The following is an 18,349-nucleotide window of genomic DNA, read 5'->3' on the forward strand; positions in this document are numbered from 1 at the left end:
AGATATTGGACTACTAACGTCCATTTATTGTATAGAAGAAGCGAGATGCTCAGATCAATATCACCCCTCCCTTGTTGGATCACACATCCATGATTTTTCTTTTTATGGATACACATCCATTGACAATTCTATTTATCACCAATTAACCCCTAATGTTGTGTTTGGTTGCAATGCAAATAAATTTATATTAATACAAAATTATGGCAGTGCAAATGATTTAAATATAAATTGTCAAATTTTAACTTATTTTATTTGATTTTAATATAAATGAAATAAATTAAAACATGAAGCAGAATACAATAAAATCTAAAATTAAATTAAATGAGAATTTACATTTTTTCATATTTACTATCATATATTTGTACTAGTACAAATAAAATTGCTCTGCAATCAAATACAGCTTAAGGCTCAATTTAAAAAAAAAAATACAGAGAATACAAATAAAAATATATACAGTGCAAATGCAAGATTTTGTACTTTAAGTATTTATATTTGTACTCCTTCCAAAAACTGAACATAGCGAACCTTATTACCTCCTCCCATACTGAGGGCCTGTTCTTTCACTGTGAGACGATCAACCTACTGATGGTGATTAGATATTGGACATAAAAGCAAGGATATATTACAGGTTTCAGTCACTAGCTCGATTGAGCTGACAATGATTACACTGTCTTTTGTATTTTCAGTGTTTTCATTGAATCCTAGTTCCAACTTAGGGGTGGATTGAACTATACAAACCCCAAAGAAAAAAAAGGAAGAATAATAGTTCAGCCCAGTGTCAAAATTTATACAAACCCCAAAGAAAAAAAAAAAGAAGAATAATAGTTCAGCCCAGTGTCAGAATTTCTAAACCCAAAATATTATTGGGATAGGTGCCGGCTCGGAATTGATGTAAATTCACCGGTGGGTGCATAGAGCGTGGGTATTTAACATTTGGAATGTTTATAGATCTACAGCACAATTCAGAAATCTATATTAGGCCTGTTCATACTTTTCCCAAGAAAAAACACTGATTGTTATAGTCATAGCTAGGCATATTTTCTCCAAATGATATACGTGATCATCATCATCTAATCCAAGCCTTATCCCAATAATATTCTTTTATGGCGTTTCACAAATATATCTATATTATTATAAAGCCAATACTTGTTTAAGTATTGGTGCATGTCACAAAAGTTAAATTGTATATATAATATCAAAACTTGTATTTTTATCATTTACTTGACCTTTACACTAATTATACACAAATGCAAATATAACAATATGTTGGGTTTACAAGATTGGATTAGGTTAGAGAAGGGAGTTGGAATTTCCTCAGACTGCATTTTGATGCAATGTAAATCAAGAATCGATTTAAATTTACATCGATTTGGTTTTGTAGGCGTTTGGAAAGAGATTGTGATTATTATCGATGTAAAATTTTACTCCGATTCAGTTTTACATGCATTTGGATGGAGTGGAGCTTTACGTCGATAATCGATATAAAACCTCATCAGCTCTAAAATTTTACATTGATAATTGATGTAAAAACTACATTAATTTTATCGATGTAAAATTTGACTCTTCCACCCATCGCTATTTTCAAAAAGCAACGATCATTAGGAACAATTTTCACTGATTCCAAACGCAACCTTAAATAATCTTTTTATACCCACTTCACAGAACTTGCATCAATGCATTAGGAACATTTTTCCATGAAGAAAAACATACAAGTGTGAAAGATGTTCGTATTCCCAAATGTGCAACTGCAATGTGTTAAAGCGGGTGCAAGAATTAATGATTTTGTGAGGAGGATATCTGAGTTCTAGGTGAATCTATCCTTCGTGGGGTTTGAAGCGGGTGCGGCCTCTTTGCTTGCCAAAAAAATTGACAATGGACGGACCCATTCATTGTGGCAGCATAGAATTGCCCAAATGATTGATTTACTTTAACCATTTTGGTGATGGTAAAAAATCTTTAAATATACTCTTAGTTTATGTTTGATTTGAAGGAAAAAAGTAAGGAAAAGAAAAGAAAGGTAAGGAAAACTTGTATAGGTTTTGATACCTTTCCCTTCCTTTTCCTTCAAACCAAACATAGTCTTAATGTTTGTTTTTCATGTTAATCAATAATCTAAAAAAGTTACGAATATAATTGGTTTTTTTTGTTCAATATCGTTTTCAAAGGAAATCATTCATTTTAGCAACCAAATGCAGCCACAATAAAAACATACTACATAGGACTGAAAAGAACAAATATGTGATTTTGTTATTATTATAGCTATTTAATATTTATAAAAGAAAAAGAGAAAACTTTGGGTCTACTATATAAATGATAGAGAAATGTGATTGCTTTTGATCTTCGAAATAATAAAAATAAATAAAATATTCAGAGAATAACTTAAAATAGAGAGAAAGCGAACCTCACCTCCCTACTACTTGGAGGACGTTAAATCCCAATTGCCATTATATATTTCACCAATTAATAAAACAAAAGGGATATCTTTGTAATTTCAAAATGTTATCCTTCATTCATTTTCTATTTCCCATCTCTATTGATCTGATCTCATTGATTTTATTTCACAAAGGTATATGATGGAAATATATATGGACAATGCCACTTACCAAAAAAAAAAAAAAAAGAGAGAGAAAATTTGGACTGTTTCAAGAATTGGGATTTGGTCATCACAGCCCCTAGCAGCCGCACATTGGAAATATATTTTCATGATTAATAAAAACATAATTATATAGATATTTGCAAACGGCTGTGAGGATGGTTTTCTGTGTGCCAAATTCGATTTTTTCCTAGAATATATAAGCTCAGACTCTGATCAATATGTCAACAAAACTTGCGAATTCTCAATCTTTTCTTTTTTGAGAATTCATCTTGGATACGAAACCTTGAATATTCAGAGAGGCCCTTGTTAACTCCCAAAAGACACACGGTAGGAAATCATTTATTCCATAAGTCCAACCCATTCCATCTTCAGAAACAGGAAACCACATCTTCCAACTATTCTAATTTTATAATTATGGTTCATTCTTTTTTTTTTTTTTTTTTGGTATATAATTGTGATTCATTTAAGGTCATCTATTAATTGATCACAGATTAAAGGTGGATTGCAGTCCACTTATCTCAAAGAAAAACGAGCAATAAAGCGTTGATTGCCAGGTTGTTCATAGTCCATCTTCAAATGTGAAGGCTGTTGCAAATTTCAATGAAGTCAAGAAAAGGTAAGAAAAGACCACGAGCGGTACAGACTACAGGTATGAGAGGAGGACTGGAGGTATCACCCTTCCTACTCCCGAGAAAAACACCACCGGTTTTCCGCTCCACTCTCCATGTTTATTGTTTGTTCATTCATTTGTTTCATTCAATAACACCAATTGAAACCCTAACCAAAATTTTGTTACCAGTGAACACAACACAACTTTATGCTTTGCACATAAAATTAAAATATTGTTGTTTGTTCACCAACTCACTGGCGTTGGCGACATAAATTAAAACCCTCGCCCCGTTTTGTTCATGTGACACAACACCAACAGCACACAGCAAGGCACTCTTCTCTTCTGCCATGTATTATTTATTGAGTTAGGATCTTCTGCCAACGAAATACCTCCAATCCTCTGCCAACAAAATCTAACACCGCACCCGTCATGCATGAGATGTGCGGTGTGAGATATTTTTACTGGTAGAGGATTGAAAGTTACAAGTTAGAACGTATTTTGTTGCAGGTGATCCGGACTCGTATTTATTATGCTGTATTTGTCGGACCCAAACAAGCTGACGCCATTATTTTGGCCCTACATTTCCCACTTATTACTTTTTCACTTATCAACCTGCCAATTCTCCGTCCAATGTACTTACATTACATGGTTTAAGATGACTCGGCTTGACCCGGTGGTGGGTCCGAATGTCTAATCGCTAATTTGATTCTGATTTGTGATTTGTGTGCGGGTCCCTCATCCCTGGCGAACAACATCCACCCTCTCTGTCCCTTTCTCAATGACTCAAAATGCCTCGTCCTCGCGCCAACGGACACGTCACTCAAATATCTCTTTAGTCAAATAACTCGCTTCCACGCTCCCTCATGGCCCCATTACCTTGTGTCCCTGTTATTCTTCCTTCTTTTTTTAATTTTTAATTTTTTTTAAACATTTTCTTTCTTATACAACATCCTCCCTTGAAGTTTTTAATAATTATAAAAACCTTCTCTATATTTTCATTTTAGCAAAAATTTTTAAATAAACTAACAAAAGCCTATCTTCTGTCAATCGTCAAGACAGAAAATATTAGACCAAAGAATCAATTTTTTACTCCAAAAGTAAGCACTGTAATAACATCTAATTCATGTTAATTATATCAGGAATTGGAATCAAAGCGTTTCTTTCTTATTTCTCTAGTATTGTTACTGCTTCCTTTTTCTTTACTGACGACTTGGCCCTTAAGCAGCTCTATTTGCTTTGCTTGTAAATAAAATGAAAGCACAGTAAGAGAAACTATAAGACTGGATAAAGCAGGATAGAAAAAAAAAGGTTGGGTAAAGAGGTCGAAGGGGTATTTTAATAAAAATAGATGCAAACTAATTTATAAAAGGGTAAAATAGGTATTTCAAAAAATTGATTCTTGGTTGAACGTTTTCCATCTCGGTGATTGATGGAAGGGAGGTTTTTTATTTATTTAAAAATTCAAGGGAGATTTTTGTTGAAATGAAATTATAGGAAACATTTTTTAATTGTCAGAAACTTTAAGGGAGGCTTTTGTATTTTACCTTATAAGAATTTGTCTAAAACTCACCATGAGTTTTCAACATTTCTTTTAAATTCACCACAAGTTTTCAAAATGTCTAAAACTCACCATGTGAAAAAGTTTTTATTTTTCAAAACTCACCTTCCATTGGTGCACGTTAATGTTTCTTAAAAGAGATGTCCATGTCAGCATAAATAACAATTTTCATGACCACATTACCCCGGTGAGTTAGAGAAAAAATAGTCTTTTTCAGTTTTCAATTTTCTTGATTTTTTTTTTTGCATTTTTAATGTTTTTTATACTTTTTATTTTTTTTTACATTTTTCTATTTTTTATAATCTATAATTTTTTTTATGCTTTCTACAATTTTTATTTTCTTATTTTGTTTTTCAATTTCTATAATTTCTATAATTTGAAAACAATTTTTTATTTTGTTTGTAATTTCTATAATTTCTATATTTTGTAATTTCTATATTTTTATATATGTTATATTTGAACATATTTTTTTGAACCTTTTCATTTTTCATGTTTAAATATTAAAATGATAATATATTAATATTCAGTTTAGCATCGAATTTTAGACACAAATGAATTTAAGAGAAATGCACAAAACTGATGGTGAGTTTTACACAATTTTCTTCATTAAGAATTGTCTAACGCAATCAATGATGCGGGCCCATCATCCCGCACAAGTCACAACAATAATAAGACCATTCATTACGTTACAACTCCCCCCTCCGTCTCGTCGAGAATCCAACACACCTATCTATCTCTACGACTATACCTATAATAATACATAAGTAAATAATCATCCTTTTCTCATTTGTTGTTCTTCTCTGAGTCTGGAGTCTGGATGGAGTGAAGAAAATTCAATTCTCCACAAAACAATATCGTAGAGAGTAAAGGGAAAGTCCACCCCACCCAATGGAGAACTACTCTTACTCCTATCCTGATTCCAGTAATTCCTCTCCACGATCACGAGAGATCGACTCCGAAAATCCCCTATGGGAGGACCTTCCAAACTATAAAATCAGATTCATGTGCAGCTATGGCGGTAAGATTCAGCCTCGTCCACACGACAACCAACTTGCTTATATCGGCGGCGACACCAAGATCTTATCCGTTGATCGCGGCATCCGATTTTCCGCTCTCATTTCTAAGCTCTCATCGCTCTGCGCCTCCGATGTCGAACTTTCCTTCTTCAAGTACCAGTTGCCCGGTGAAGATCTCGACGCTCTTATCTCCGTGACCAATGACGAGGATCTTGAGCATATGATGCTCGAATACGACCGTCTCCATCGCGCCTCTGCTAAGCCTGCCAGGCTTCGTCTCTTTCTCTTCCCTCACAACCCCTCCCCCCAGAATGCCTTCGCTTCCAATGAATCTAAAACTGATAGCGAGTGGTTTGTCGACGCTCTGAATAATGTCCCCATCCAGTCTCTAGATGCATCTTCTCCGCCGGCGCCTTCAATACAGAATAATCCTGACTTCCTCTTCGGTTTGGATAAAGGATCAGCGATTCAACCGCAACCGCCGCCTGCGGCAAAACCAACGATACCAGAACCGGATCTTCCGGAAGTACCGGCACCAGAAATTCCGATCGGAGCGGACTCCTGCAGATATGATCGGCGTATGGCAGCCGAACCTATTGCTCCCTCAATCGAGATCCAGAGACAGATCCAAGAGTTGAAGAGACTGCAGATCGCCGAGCAGGAGAAAAACGTATACCAGAAGCAAAGCGAGGAGAACTTGGCCAAAGCTTTTCCTGGGGAGTTGTACGTGCAGAAGATTCCTGAGAAAACAGCTCCGGTGCCATCACCTGTTCCGGTGACAGTACCACATCCGGCATCATATTGGCCAGAGAGGCACATGACAACGGCACCTTACCAGCCGACAACTGTGACAGGAGAACATCCGGTGTATCTGATTCCAACGCCGGCCGGTGTATATCATGCGCCAGCCGCACACCCGATAGCGGGTCAGGTAGGACAGGGTTACTACGCGATGCCGAGGGTGTTACAGGATGTTTACAGAGAACCACAAGTTTATAGTGTGGGGCCACCGGCAGCTCAGCCAGCGAAAGTGGGAGTGTACAAGGAAGGCGGGGCAGGGATAGTAAGGCCAGGAGCAGCGGCAATGGCGGAAGCAGGGTATGCGCAAGTGGCGTATGATAGCGCGGGGAGGCAAGTGTATTATACAACAACGGCGCCAGGAATGGTACCCAATTATCAGACGGTGACGGCTGCACGCATCGATGTTAGACAGGGAGGAGCAGCAACTCCTGCTGTGGTGAGCCAGGAAGCGGGTAAGATGGGTGGGAATCCTTCCCAAGGTTCTCTGTGATTTTCTTAGCCCTTGTTTCTTTTTGGTAGGAGGGAAATTATAACAACCGTACGATTAATCATCAACGGTTCATTGCGGGGGGTGTGTACGGGTGGGTGTAGATGTAGTTCTGTGATCTTCTTGTGTGAATGACTGAATGTGAATACGCGGGTTAATGAGTTCGTTGATGTTGTTGTTGTTATCAATTATCATTATCGTTTGTGGCCAAAATTTGATAATTAATTAATTAGATGAGAATATGTGTATATGTGTCAGATATCTGGGCTATGTAGAAATTAGGATGTAGGTGAGGTGTGCAAGCAAAGGAACTAGATGGGAAACAATGTAAGGGGCCCACCAAGCCTTTGATTCCACGATATTACATTACATCGAGTACGTTACGCCTTACGCGGTTGTAGGGGCCCACACCTAACTGGGCTGAACCCAAGACTTCCACTCCCACTTCTTTCCTTGTGTCTGTCGGTTTCATTTCTTATCCCTTCTGTTTGATCTTGAACCTTGATTCCTGCTTCGGTTGCCCTGGTCCTTGAAAATGTTAGAGGAACAAACAAGGGGAATGCGATGCTCACGTCGTTTTCTTTTCCCCAAGTTCTACCAAACATAGCCTTAGGTAGGTAGGTTCTCAATTCCCAAACTGCCTCCTCTTCTCAGTTCTTAGTTTTTCTAAGCCTCTTTCAAGGTTTCAATTTAATGATAAAGGGTTTCATCGGAGTAGAGACCTGGGATCAAATCCCGCTGCCACCAGGGGTTGGGGGGGGGGAGTTTAAGGGAAAGGGGATGGGCTACCCCTGTTGTGTAGCCCCATGAAGCGAAAAAAAAAAGTGAAATGAATGAAGAAAACTATATTCAGCAACTGTGGCATACTTTCTCCAAACACATTTTTACAATGGCTAAAAAGTAAAAAAAAAAAAAAAAAAACACCAAAATGGCAGGATGGAAATAGAGAAAAAAAAATCTTACTGTAGTATGTAAATGCTGGAAGGATTAACAGCGATCTGAGTTTTCTCTTGGAAATGACTTAACTCTTGACACGTCATAATTTTGATTATATTTTAAGAACCTAACACAGTGGCACTATATTTTATAAATTATAATTGATAGACACTTTGCATTAATTCTCCTGGTGGCACACTCAAGTGGATATTGGACCTTCTCCGGTTCTTGAATAAGTTTAGGGCCCCTTCCTTCAATGTTGTTCATCCAATCAGTTGCATATATTTAAAACTTTCTTATTTGGTAGCGTTTTAAAACTAAAATTATGAAATAAAATACTAAAACCAAACTTAAAAGGGGTAAGTGAAACGTTCATACATAAAAATACAACTTTATCAAATTTCTTTATTTCTTACTATCTCGTTGAAGACACTACCAATTTGAGGATATTTTGGGAAATTCTAAGTTCACACTTAATTTGGCCATCTAAGATTAAGGGCTTAATTATGGGGAATGGATGCAGACACATGGCCCCTAGTTTAATTAGTTTTGGAATAAAGGTTAAGGTGGATTCGAGTGGATGAGGGCAATCACCACAAATGGCTCTATTTCTTCTTTCCCCTTAGTATCCATTGACTAGAATTCCTGACTTTTTGAAATTGGAATTATTCATAATTGTTAAAGGCATGTTCTCTAACATGTCTGGAATCAATTTGAAAATATCCTGATTCCTAAATGGAATTACTCCTCCTCTCAGTTCTATGGATTCCACTGTCATCTCTTTTGTTGATTGTGGGAAATCATTCCCCAAGGTCCACTTTCATAGATATGGGTTCATGTTGACAGTTGACAACCCCCTCGGAGTCTCTTCTGTTTTCCTATTAGTTTCTGTCATCAGTCTTCACTCTCTCTAAACTCGCAGATAAATTTCTACTTCTTCAGATGTTAAAAAGAACTCTCCAAATAGCCAAGGAAGTGATTGATAAAAACGTGGCTCGACAAGGGGACAACGACTGTCATCAATGAATGATGAACCTGTAAAATCAAAGTTCCCAGATCTGGTGGGATAAAATTATGTATGATTTGACTCGATAGAAAACAAAATATAGAGAAAAACAGAAGAAATTTATCCATCGACGTTCAAAGATGGCTGTAGGTGCCAAAGTTTCCACCACTTTTCCCTTCATGATGGTTTCCCATCGGCCCTCGCATGTATGTATTTGTCTCTTGCGGACGCCAGTTCGTCGTTCCTTTACCTGATAGTGACTGGCTTCAGGATTTACAATGGACAAGTATATGCACATGAGAACACGCTAACCATGCCAGCGTTGCCTACTTCTTTTCCCCAACCCCAGCCAAAGTATGAAAATATCAATACATTTCGCGTGATGCTTACACAATTGCACCTCAAGGCTCATTTGACTTGGTTTGTGGAATGGGGATTTGAAATCAAAATAGGAATGGTTAATTTCGATTCTAACTGTTTGATTGGCTGGAACTAGAATTCTATTTGAGGGAATATCCATTCCTTTCCCCTCTCCTGAGAATGAAAATCCATTCCAGCCAATTCTGATTGAGACTTTAATCTGTACCACAAAAGTTAGGAAAATAGACCATTTCAATTCTGATTCCAATTCCAATTATAACTGTGAACTAAAAAGACCCTCTCAGTATGCTTTTGGGCTTGCCATATATACCCACTTCATGGCAAAATACCAGCTTTTATGGTAACTGCCTCAGTCCTCTTAAGGTTCTTGATTGGAGGCACAGTACGCATCTCTTGGAAATGTTTCAATATAATTGGAAGCTGAGTACAGGGTACTCAAGCTTACTAAGTCATGGCACCTTGTTTCCTGGGTAAGCAAGGTATTACCTTGATGGAAGTATGGATCTCATCTGGTATGGGGTTGGAGTGGATCACCATCACTCTCCGGGGCAGGGTTTGGAATTTGGATTTTTGATGACCAAAATCCAATTTGGGTTGGCGTGGATTGAACATTTGTTAAAACCTCCAACGAGCAAGTAGTTAAATTTCTTCATTTTGTGTTCTCTTATTTAAACCCCGTTGGTTAAGGCCTCTAAAGCCCGATTAAGCTAAAGCTCTGTACCAGCCGAAACAGTGAACCCAATCCCATAATACTCAGGCCGCAAGGTAGCATAAGATGGGATTTGGAAATTCCATGAAGCCCAAGAAGAACTTGATCTTTCTCTGTGTTTTGCGAGAACTTTGCCTCGTCTTGATTCATCAGCCTGGGCTGTAGCTGTGGGCTCTCTTGGCATGATACGTTCATTCACCAAGCAATGCATTCGGAATTGAAAATAAATTGTTTTTCAAAAGAAAAATACAAACACAATCACACACAAAAAAAAAAAAAAAAAAAAAAAAAAACATGTTTTTGGTTGTATGTGTGTTTTCTATTTGCAAAACGGAAACCAAAAGCCTGTTCTTGAATTAGGTTAAATGATTTGAATTAGGTTAAATGAGGAAGAGACCAACGAAAAAAGGGACATTTTATCATTTCCGTTACGATTTATTGGTGTGGTTAAACAGTAAGGGTACAGTTTGTCAATTAGCTAAACAATAGGTATAGTTTAAGAAATTTGCCCAAATTAAAAATAAGTTTATGTTTGAATGTAGTGTAAATACAGGTCCAGAGGAGTTCTGCACGGTTGGAGTTTTGCGATGTAAAACTCCTTTTGCAAGGAGTTTTACATCGATTTTTGGTGATAATTTGCATTTTGTCCAAACAGCTATGAAACCAAACTAATGAGTAAAACTCCTCTGGTTCGATATTTACACCACAAACAAACACAACCTAAAGTTCAAAAACATATTTTTGGTTTTTTTTTTTTTTTTTGCTAACATGACAATTTCAAAAACAAATGAGAATAAAAGTAACATGAATTTAGACTAATAAAAAACCTCTAAGTTGTCATATAGGAGAGCCCCGCCAACGGTTCAAGTTGTTGGACTTACCATCCAATTAGTAAAAGTAACATGAATATTGATGATGCACGATCTGGTTGCTCCTTGTTGGAAGATGATTCGAACATCGAACTAGCTACGTGGCCGAGTCAAACTATAAGGCAAGAAGATTAGAATGTTCCGAGATGCTTTACCCGGTGTGTGCACTCCGATGCTTAAGTTAGCAATGGAGATTTAAAGAGAGTTGATAGCTTAAAAGTATGAGGATGTGAGACATTTATATAGGCAAGATGTCATGGGCCCCACAATGCGTATCCGAGATCACCAACTCGTCTAATTCGGAGTTAGCTTCAAACTCAAAAATGGACTCCAAGTAAGCTAATAAGGCTTATCCAGGTTCATCCGAATTAGACGGGGTGAAAATAAGATTCATTGACGTACATCATATCCTGAGGAGATCAAAGACAGCTGGCTTGCTTTTAGAAGGAGGCTATGTGGCACTTTGGCAGGTCGATGGATGTAGTGAGCTGCTCAGGCCTCGATCTTGGTTGAGTGACCCAAGGTGAGTAGGACTGCTGAGGTGTTCAAGATTGCTGAAGTGTCGCCATATCACTCTGTCACTCCACATGTCGTATCATCATTGGACGAGCCAAATTATCCCTCATCATATATCCCTCTGAGGGAAGAGATTTTTAAAGAAGAAAGTTAAGAAACTCCACTAACATTGATTTTTTTTTTTATTTTACATATGAATTTTGTGCCTTCACAACTAGAAAAGGACCAAATTTAGAAATAGAGGTATTCTAGTTAAAAGTAGGATTCAAAGAATGTTGATGAGAGTTAATACCTTAAATACAAGATATAATGAGAGAATTTTGAATAAGGAGAAAAGTGGTTATTCAAATTACATTTATATATTTACAATTAGAGATGGATCAAATTCAAAAATTAGGATATTTTATTAACAGTATAGATATAAATATAGATTAATATATATGTTAGAAATGAAGGAAAAAGGCTTTGACAAGGGAAATGAAATAATCAGCCAACTGAAGCAATAACTCCCCAATAAGTTTAAATAATATGAAGTCATCATTTTCTAAAGGGTAAATTGCTGAAAACTCCATTGAAGTTTCTGATTGTTGCTGAAATCTGAAGTTTGAGAATTGGAATTACCTCCCCTGAATGTTCTGATATAGTTGCAAGGAGACCCCTTCTGTTAGAATCCTTTAACAAGAGGCACAAAATGTCCAAAATACCCATAAAATTACTATTAGGCTGGTTTCTACAAAAAAAAAAATAATACAAACATTATAAAGAACAAAAAAAATAGAAATTTTAAAGTTGCATCTCTACCTTTGAGCCATTGATATGTAGGACAAATTAGAAAAAATAAATTAATTTAAAAAAGAGATTGGAAGGGTTTGAGCTAGTTATTCATATGAAGAGAGAATTTGAAAAATAAAATTTAGTCATGAATATTTTAGGCATTTTTATGCCTCTTGAGGATTGTAACAAAGGGGTCTACTAACAACTTTGTCAAAAAAAAATTAGAAGAAGTGATTATTATTAACAAATTTTAGGCGAGGTTTCAGCAACAGTCAGAAACCTCAAGCAGAGAGGTTTAAGGAATTTGCCCTTTTGTAATATACATAACTTTTTTATTTTGAGTGAAGTGGTTGCTGGCTTCCTGCACCAAATGCAATATTGGTACATAATTTCAAATGAAGTCATTAACCTTACGTTGATTGGCCACCGAGTCTTCGGTCTTCGTTTCATCAGGATTTCGTTTCCTTATTTGCATCTTTCCATTCGTAAGAATGACGCTCACCCAAACAAACACATGTAATAAAGTAAAAGTAAGTATGGATAGCACGGGTGATGATCTCTTACAATTTCTTCAACCACTCCAATAACAACACTTCCAAGTAGCTACAGTCTGCAACCTACATTACGTGCTTCATAACAACCTCGTGACCACTTTGTGTTTTATCTGACTTTTCTTATCATATGTCAATAGCATCAATCAAAATAATTAATAAAAGAAAGATACATGTTCATGTTCATGAGAGTTTGGCAAAAGCTTAATTTGATGAAGAACTCCCGATGCCATTCTAAAAGAAATCTTCAATTTTGTGTTTAAGATGGCAATGAAAAGAAGAGAACGATGAAACAGGATTCATTTAATCAATCCCATTGGAACAAGGCTTCGATGATGATGATGATATGATGATAAAGGAAATTAACAAAAGAAAATCCATATTGGTAGATCATATTTCTCTTTTCACCCTTGAAGGCTAGGGGTTACGATATTTCCAGCCACCCAGCCCTTTGTAAACCTGTGGTCCTATCTTAATAACAATATTAAAATGCGATGGTTTCAGATATCATTTACTTGAATTGGTCAACCATTCAGCTTTATCACAAATGATGAAGCATTTACACATGTATTGGAGTGGAGCCTTTTTTTTCAAGTGTTAAATGCACATATCATTATTTCAGTGGGTAATTAAATATCAAATGTTACAATGTTTTTTAGGTTGGGTTTGATTGCAGTGCAAATTTATTTGCATTAGTAGAAATGTATAAGCCTGCAAATGGAAAGAATGCAAATTCTGATGTAATTTTGTTTTGGGTTTCGTTTCATTCCGTTTCAGATCTTATCTTAATTCATTTGTACTGCAATCAAATAATATAAGATAAATTTTAAAACAAAAATAAATCAAAATTTTATTTTTATCGAAATCATTTGCACTATCTTAATTTTGCATCAGTACAAATAAATTTGCAATGCAACCAAACACAGCCTTAGGAAGTCCGAGCATATTGAGAGAGACGAAGGGCTTTCCTAGCAATATAGTGGGCTGTTGAATTTCTGCTACACCGGACTGAATTGACTGAGATAAGTGGATGAGAAGATAGTTCCATACTCTGATTTGTTGGAGTTTCTAGTCTCTAGTCACTGCAAGTTCTATATATAGAACTGATTCAACATATGCCTGGACACGAAAAATTAAAGGAAATCTGATACCAAGGATATATAAGATTTTACTTGTGAATTTGACAAGGTTGTTGATAGAGCTTTCCTTTCCCACTGCATATAGAATTAATCATGGTTAATGAAGGCTGCTACTTTGTAACTTTTGCCATTAGCATTGGCTTCAAAACCATATTTTATGATCCCTGGAATCCATGGGTGACCACTGTGAGTATTACCGCTAAAGTGGATAGCTGACTTCTGGTAATTAATCTCTTGTCCAGACCACCTACAAAAAGCGGTTAAGTTGTTCATGAACATATTCCACTTCTGTTGTGTTGAGAACTTTCCAAAGATGAGGAGGACACCATCAACAAATTAATAGAAATTGATTTAGTCTAAGCCCACTTGTGCCAAATTTATTGCCATGTAGTTCTCTTGTATGCAACTTCATAGAGAGGATGTGAGAGAGAACCTTAGTACAAAGAATGAGTAGATATGATGATAATGGGCAGCCTCTTGTCTAAGACATCTAAAGTGCTTCTGATCAGAAGGTTTTGTATGTTAATTAGTAACAAGCAGAATCATTTTCTAGTTCATAGTATTGAAGTAGTAGTTCATTTCTTGATTTAGAAGATGCTATTATGAAACAAGATTATTAGCTTCTAAACTGAGGATTTTCAGCAATATGAATCGCTTTCCCTTAATTACTACTAGGTTTAGATCTCCATCCTATCCATCTTCATTGTCACGTATGGTTGCCAAATAAATATATTTATCAGTTGGTCTTTTACGCTCAGTTTTGAAATACAAATACGAATATATACTGTACAAATATATATAAAATACAAGGCTTTGCATTCTATAAATTTGTATTTGCACCAAGGTTCAAAATATTGATATAGGGTGATATGCCAGCAGGGCGTATCATCCTGTATCGATACTGTTTTTTGTTATTTTTCTGAATCTAGTTCAGAGGGGTTGGTTTAAGGCTAGTCTATCCCCTGAAACACTCGTTGATCCAAAATACCCTCTGTAGGGGCATATTAAAAAAGTTCCGATACCGGACTGATACAGATTAATACATGACAATATTTTGAACTTTGATTTATACTCCTTCCAACCTGAGTCTTATTAAGTTCTATTTTTTTTGGTAATACACCTGAATCCCCCATAAGGGCCGTTTTGAAAACTGAAGTCCCCCCTCCCCAAAGTCTGTGGTTGCAGCTGCAGGATTGGAATCCGTATCTCCATTGGGACAAACCAGCTAACTTACCCGTACCCCTCAGTTGGCAGTGAATTAGCACTTAAGTCTGGGGAGCCCTTAGTTACTAATTACATGACAGTCCAATTAATTACTTTAATTATCCCAAAGTATTTCATATGACTGATTAAAGATCGCCCATAGGCAATTCATCAGTTATCAAAGAAACCCTAAATGTGAACAGTAAGGACAGATATGAAACTTCTTGTTAATAAAAAAATTAAATATAAAAGGAAAAAAGAAAAGGAAAGCAAGGTTCCAAATAAAGGAGAAACGAAAAGTAGGCAAAGTAAGAAAAAGGAAGAATAGAGCTGTTTTCTGTAAAAGCATGTTTAGGTGAAGAGAACTAATTAAAAGACAGAATTCATGATGTGTACTCAAATACGTACATTATGTATACATCATTTAGGAATTAGGATGGCACTCCTTGTGGAGCAAGCACTGAAGACTCGAAAGGTAGTAAACATTGACGGGTTTGGGTAATTTTGAATAGACGAGAACCGAAGCTGATTTAATTGAAATTCTCCAAATCAGATATTTCACTTTAGACTAAGGTTTTTAAAATTGATTTGGACAACGAATCGGTTAGGGGTTCGGTTCTTGAGTCGAATAATTCAACTGTTCGAATCGAATAGATGACTTATTTTAACAAAAAAAAAAAAAAGCAGCCAAAAAGTTGAACGGTTTAATCACCCAGGTTAGTGATTTATTTACCAAATCAATGATTTTGAGGAAATAACAGTTCTGGGATAAAACAGAATTAATCACTGACCGGTTCCTAGTTATTCCCGTTCCAATTTTGAAAACCGTGGTTTAGACCTTTACCCAACACAAAGACCGAAAGACATGACCAATCTAGAAAATTCCTCACCAAATGAACAACTGGATAATATGCCAAGTCAAATTCCCAAGTGAGAAGGAAGAGCCATCTGGAGTCTAATATTCCTATTTGGGTTTGCATGGAAAACTTCTGAAATGATCTTCCTCAGATGATTTTTTTAGTTATTATTATATTCAGAAAGTTTCAACTTTTAAGAATAAGATTGAACGTAATCATCTGGTGGGATATAGAAAAATAAGAAAATCATCTACATCTATCTCTAAATATATTAGAACAGGGGAAGGTAACATCTCAACAAATAATTTTCAACCAAGCATATATTCCTTCCTCACCCGTTCTTTTATTGACCAAAGGCAAAGCAAAACCAGAGAAATACGCTTGGATTTAAATCTGGCCTGCAAAAGGTAAGAAACAAGAAGGGGCATATGCTGGTGGAGCTCAGTTGTGAAAGAATAGCCTATTTTTTAAAAAAAAGAGAGAGAGAGAGAGAGAGAGAGAGAGAGAGAGAGAGAGAGAGAGAGAGAGAGAGAGCTCGGCCCCCGGTGAAGTTTCTAACACCATCTCGACATACCCATTAACTAGTTAAATAAAAGACAGGAGAAAGAGAGAGAGAAAAAAGAAGTTAGGAGAAACAGAACTTTGTTCGCTGTTAATGCTGTTACGCGCCTACGCGGATGACTTCTACATAACGCAACAACAACCAACTAACCCACCTTATCGTCAGCTCTTCTTAGCTTACCTTCTTACGTGCAAAGTGCTTAACTTTTTCACGGTCGGTTCATCGAATCTTCTTCTCCATCTATAAAACCGGAGGAGTTCCTTCTGGACGAGAGAACTACTCCTGTCTATTGCTCTGTTTCTTTGGCTGCAGCGTCATCATCTTCATTCATCAATAAGTTCCTTCCACCATTTCGTCTGCCGAAGATGAGTGGCCCCAAGTATGCTTATCCATACCCTGCTCAAGGTAATTAATCTGATTTCTATCCCTTCTTGTTTTCTTCATTTTGTTTTATTTTCTCATATCGAATATATTTTTCTCAGAAATGGTTGATCCATAGCAAAATAAAACTTATTTCACTCCCTTAATATCTCTCAACCTACCCATTTTGGGATTACAGGTAGAACAGGGATCAATACCCTTTTTATGATTCAGTATTTCTTGCACGGTTTCCCCTTTTTTCCATGATTTAATCTGCACCCTTCTCTTTTTTTGTGGTCATTTTGCTGCCTACTTGTGATTTGGCTGATGGGGTTTTCTGTTTCTTTTTTAAACCTTCTTCAGGGTCTTCTCCCCATTTTATTTGCCCCAAAGAAACAACTAATAGCCTTCTCCATCTTTTATTATTTTTTTATTGGGAATGTCTAGTTAACACTGAAGTTGTTGAAAATTTATTAATGTTTTTCTGAAATCCTTTCTGTCAGGCTATTATCAAGGCCCCCCTGTAATGGCACCTCCACAATATGCTGCTCCTCCACCCAGGAGAGAACCAGGTTTCCTTGAAGGATGGTAAGTTACTATTCCATTTATACTTTCCTTTTCCCCATTTATTCAATTCTTTGAAGGTGGCTCATTGCCATTTGTTCTGTTTATATTTTTCGAATCCCATCTCTGATTCATAACTTGGAGTACTACAATTATTTTGCAGTCTTGCTGCCTTGTGTTGCTGCTGTCTCCTCGACGAGTGTTGCTGCGATCCCTCTATTCTCTTCGTTAGCTGATCCTTCCTGTCTCCCTTGTCTGTCTCTACTCTCTAACGTTGAAGTGTGGTTGTGTTAACAGATACTTGTTGAATTAGATATATTACATTATTACTTTCCCAACTGTGACTTGGTCCCAGCCTTTGTTGTTTTTTTTTTTTTCTTTTTTCCGCAATTAAAACCTAAAAGTGGCCCTCTCTTTCGGGGTCTGAGTTTGTGGATGGATATTGATCATGGAGAAGAAGATTGCTTGAATGGTAGTGAGACTTGAGTTAATTGGTTCCAGGGGTCTACTCTCCAAGGCAGGAAAAACTAACGTGGAAAATGTTTTCTGATTGTTACTTCATTTTCACGAAACAAAGACAACGACGTTCATCCGCTTTTGTTATCTTCTATATTCCATCCACACACACTATGTTATTTGATTTGCCTATAGGGACTGTAACCAAACTGCTCACTAACTCTCAGTTTTGTGGTTCATAATATTAATATATTTACTCTGCGAGCGAGCGAGCGAGAGAGAGAGAGAGAGAGAGAGAGAGAGAGAGAGAGAGTTCTCCTATTATGATCATTTCCGGTTTCCGGTTTCTACTTTGCAGTATCGAAATTAATCAATAGTGCAATACTACGCTTATTGTA

At 36.5% G+C, this 18,349-nt stretch overlaps 1 protein-coding gene and 1 long non-coding RNA gene across 2 annotated transcripts; both read left to right on the forward strand.

The window, feature by feature from the left end:
* Positions 1–5,325: 5,325 nt before the first annotated feature.
* Positions 5,326–7,281, forward strand: LOC148850745 (Octicosapeptide/Phox/Bem1p family protein). Its single transcript, XM_088942960.1, has one exon. The coding sequence runs from the start codon at positions 5,653–5,655 to the stop codon at positions 7,069–7,071; it is 1,419 nt and encodes a 472-aa protein (XP_088799086.1). The 5' UTR covers positions 5,326–5,652; the 3' UTR covers positions 7,072–7,281.
* Positions 7,282–16,228: 8,947 nt separating this feature from the next.
* On the forward strand, positions 16,229–17,986 carry LOC148850746 (uncharacterized). Its single transcript, XR_016098795.1, has 3 exons — positions 16,229–16,976; positions 17,435–17,519; positions 17,659–17,986. It is a non-coding gene; the product is annotated as an uncharacterized LOC148850746 (long non-coding RNA).
* The last annotated feature ends 363 nt before the right edge of the window (positions 17,987–18,349 follow it).

The sequence above is a fragment of the Nelumbo lutea genome, chromosome 5 (genome assembly GCF_056320005.1).
Source record: "Nelumbo lutea isolate HS-2025 chromosome 5, American lotus-T2T, whole genome shotgun sequence".
In the NCBI taxonomy this organism is placed as follows: Eukaryota; Viridiplantae; Streptophyta; class Magnoliopsida; order Proteales; family Nelumbonaceae; genus Nelumbo; species Nelumbo lutea.

What these genes read in the sequence shown, in the direction of transcription:
- LOC148850745 (XM_088942960.1), top strand. Translation starts at nt 5,653, where the DNA reads ATGGAGAACTACTCTTACTCCTATCCTGATTCCAGTAATTCCTCTCCA.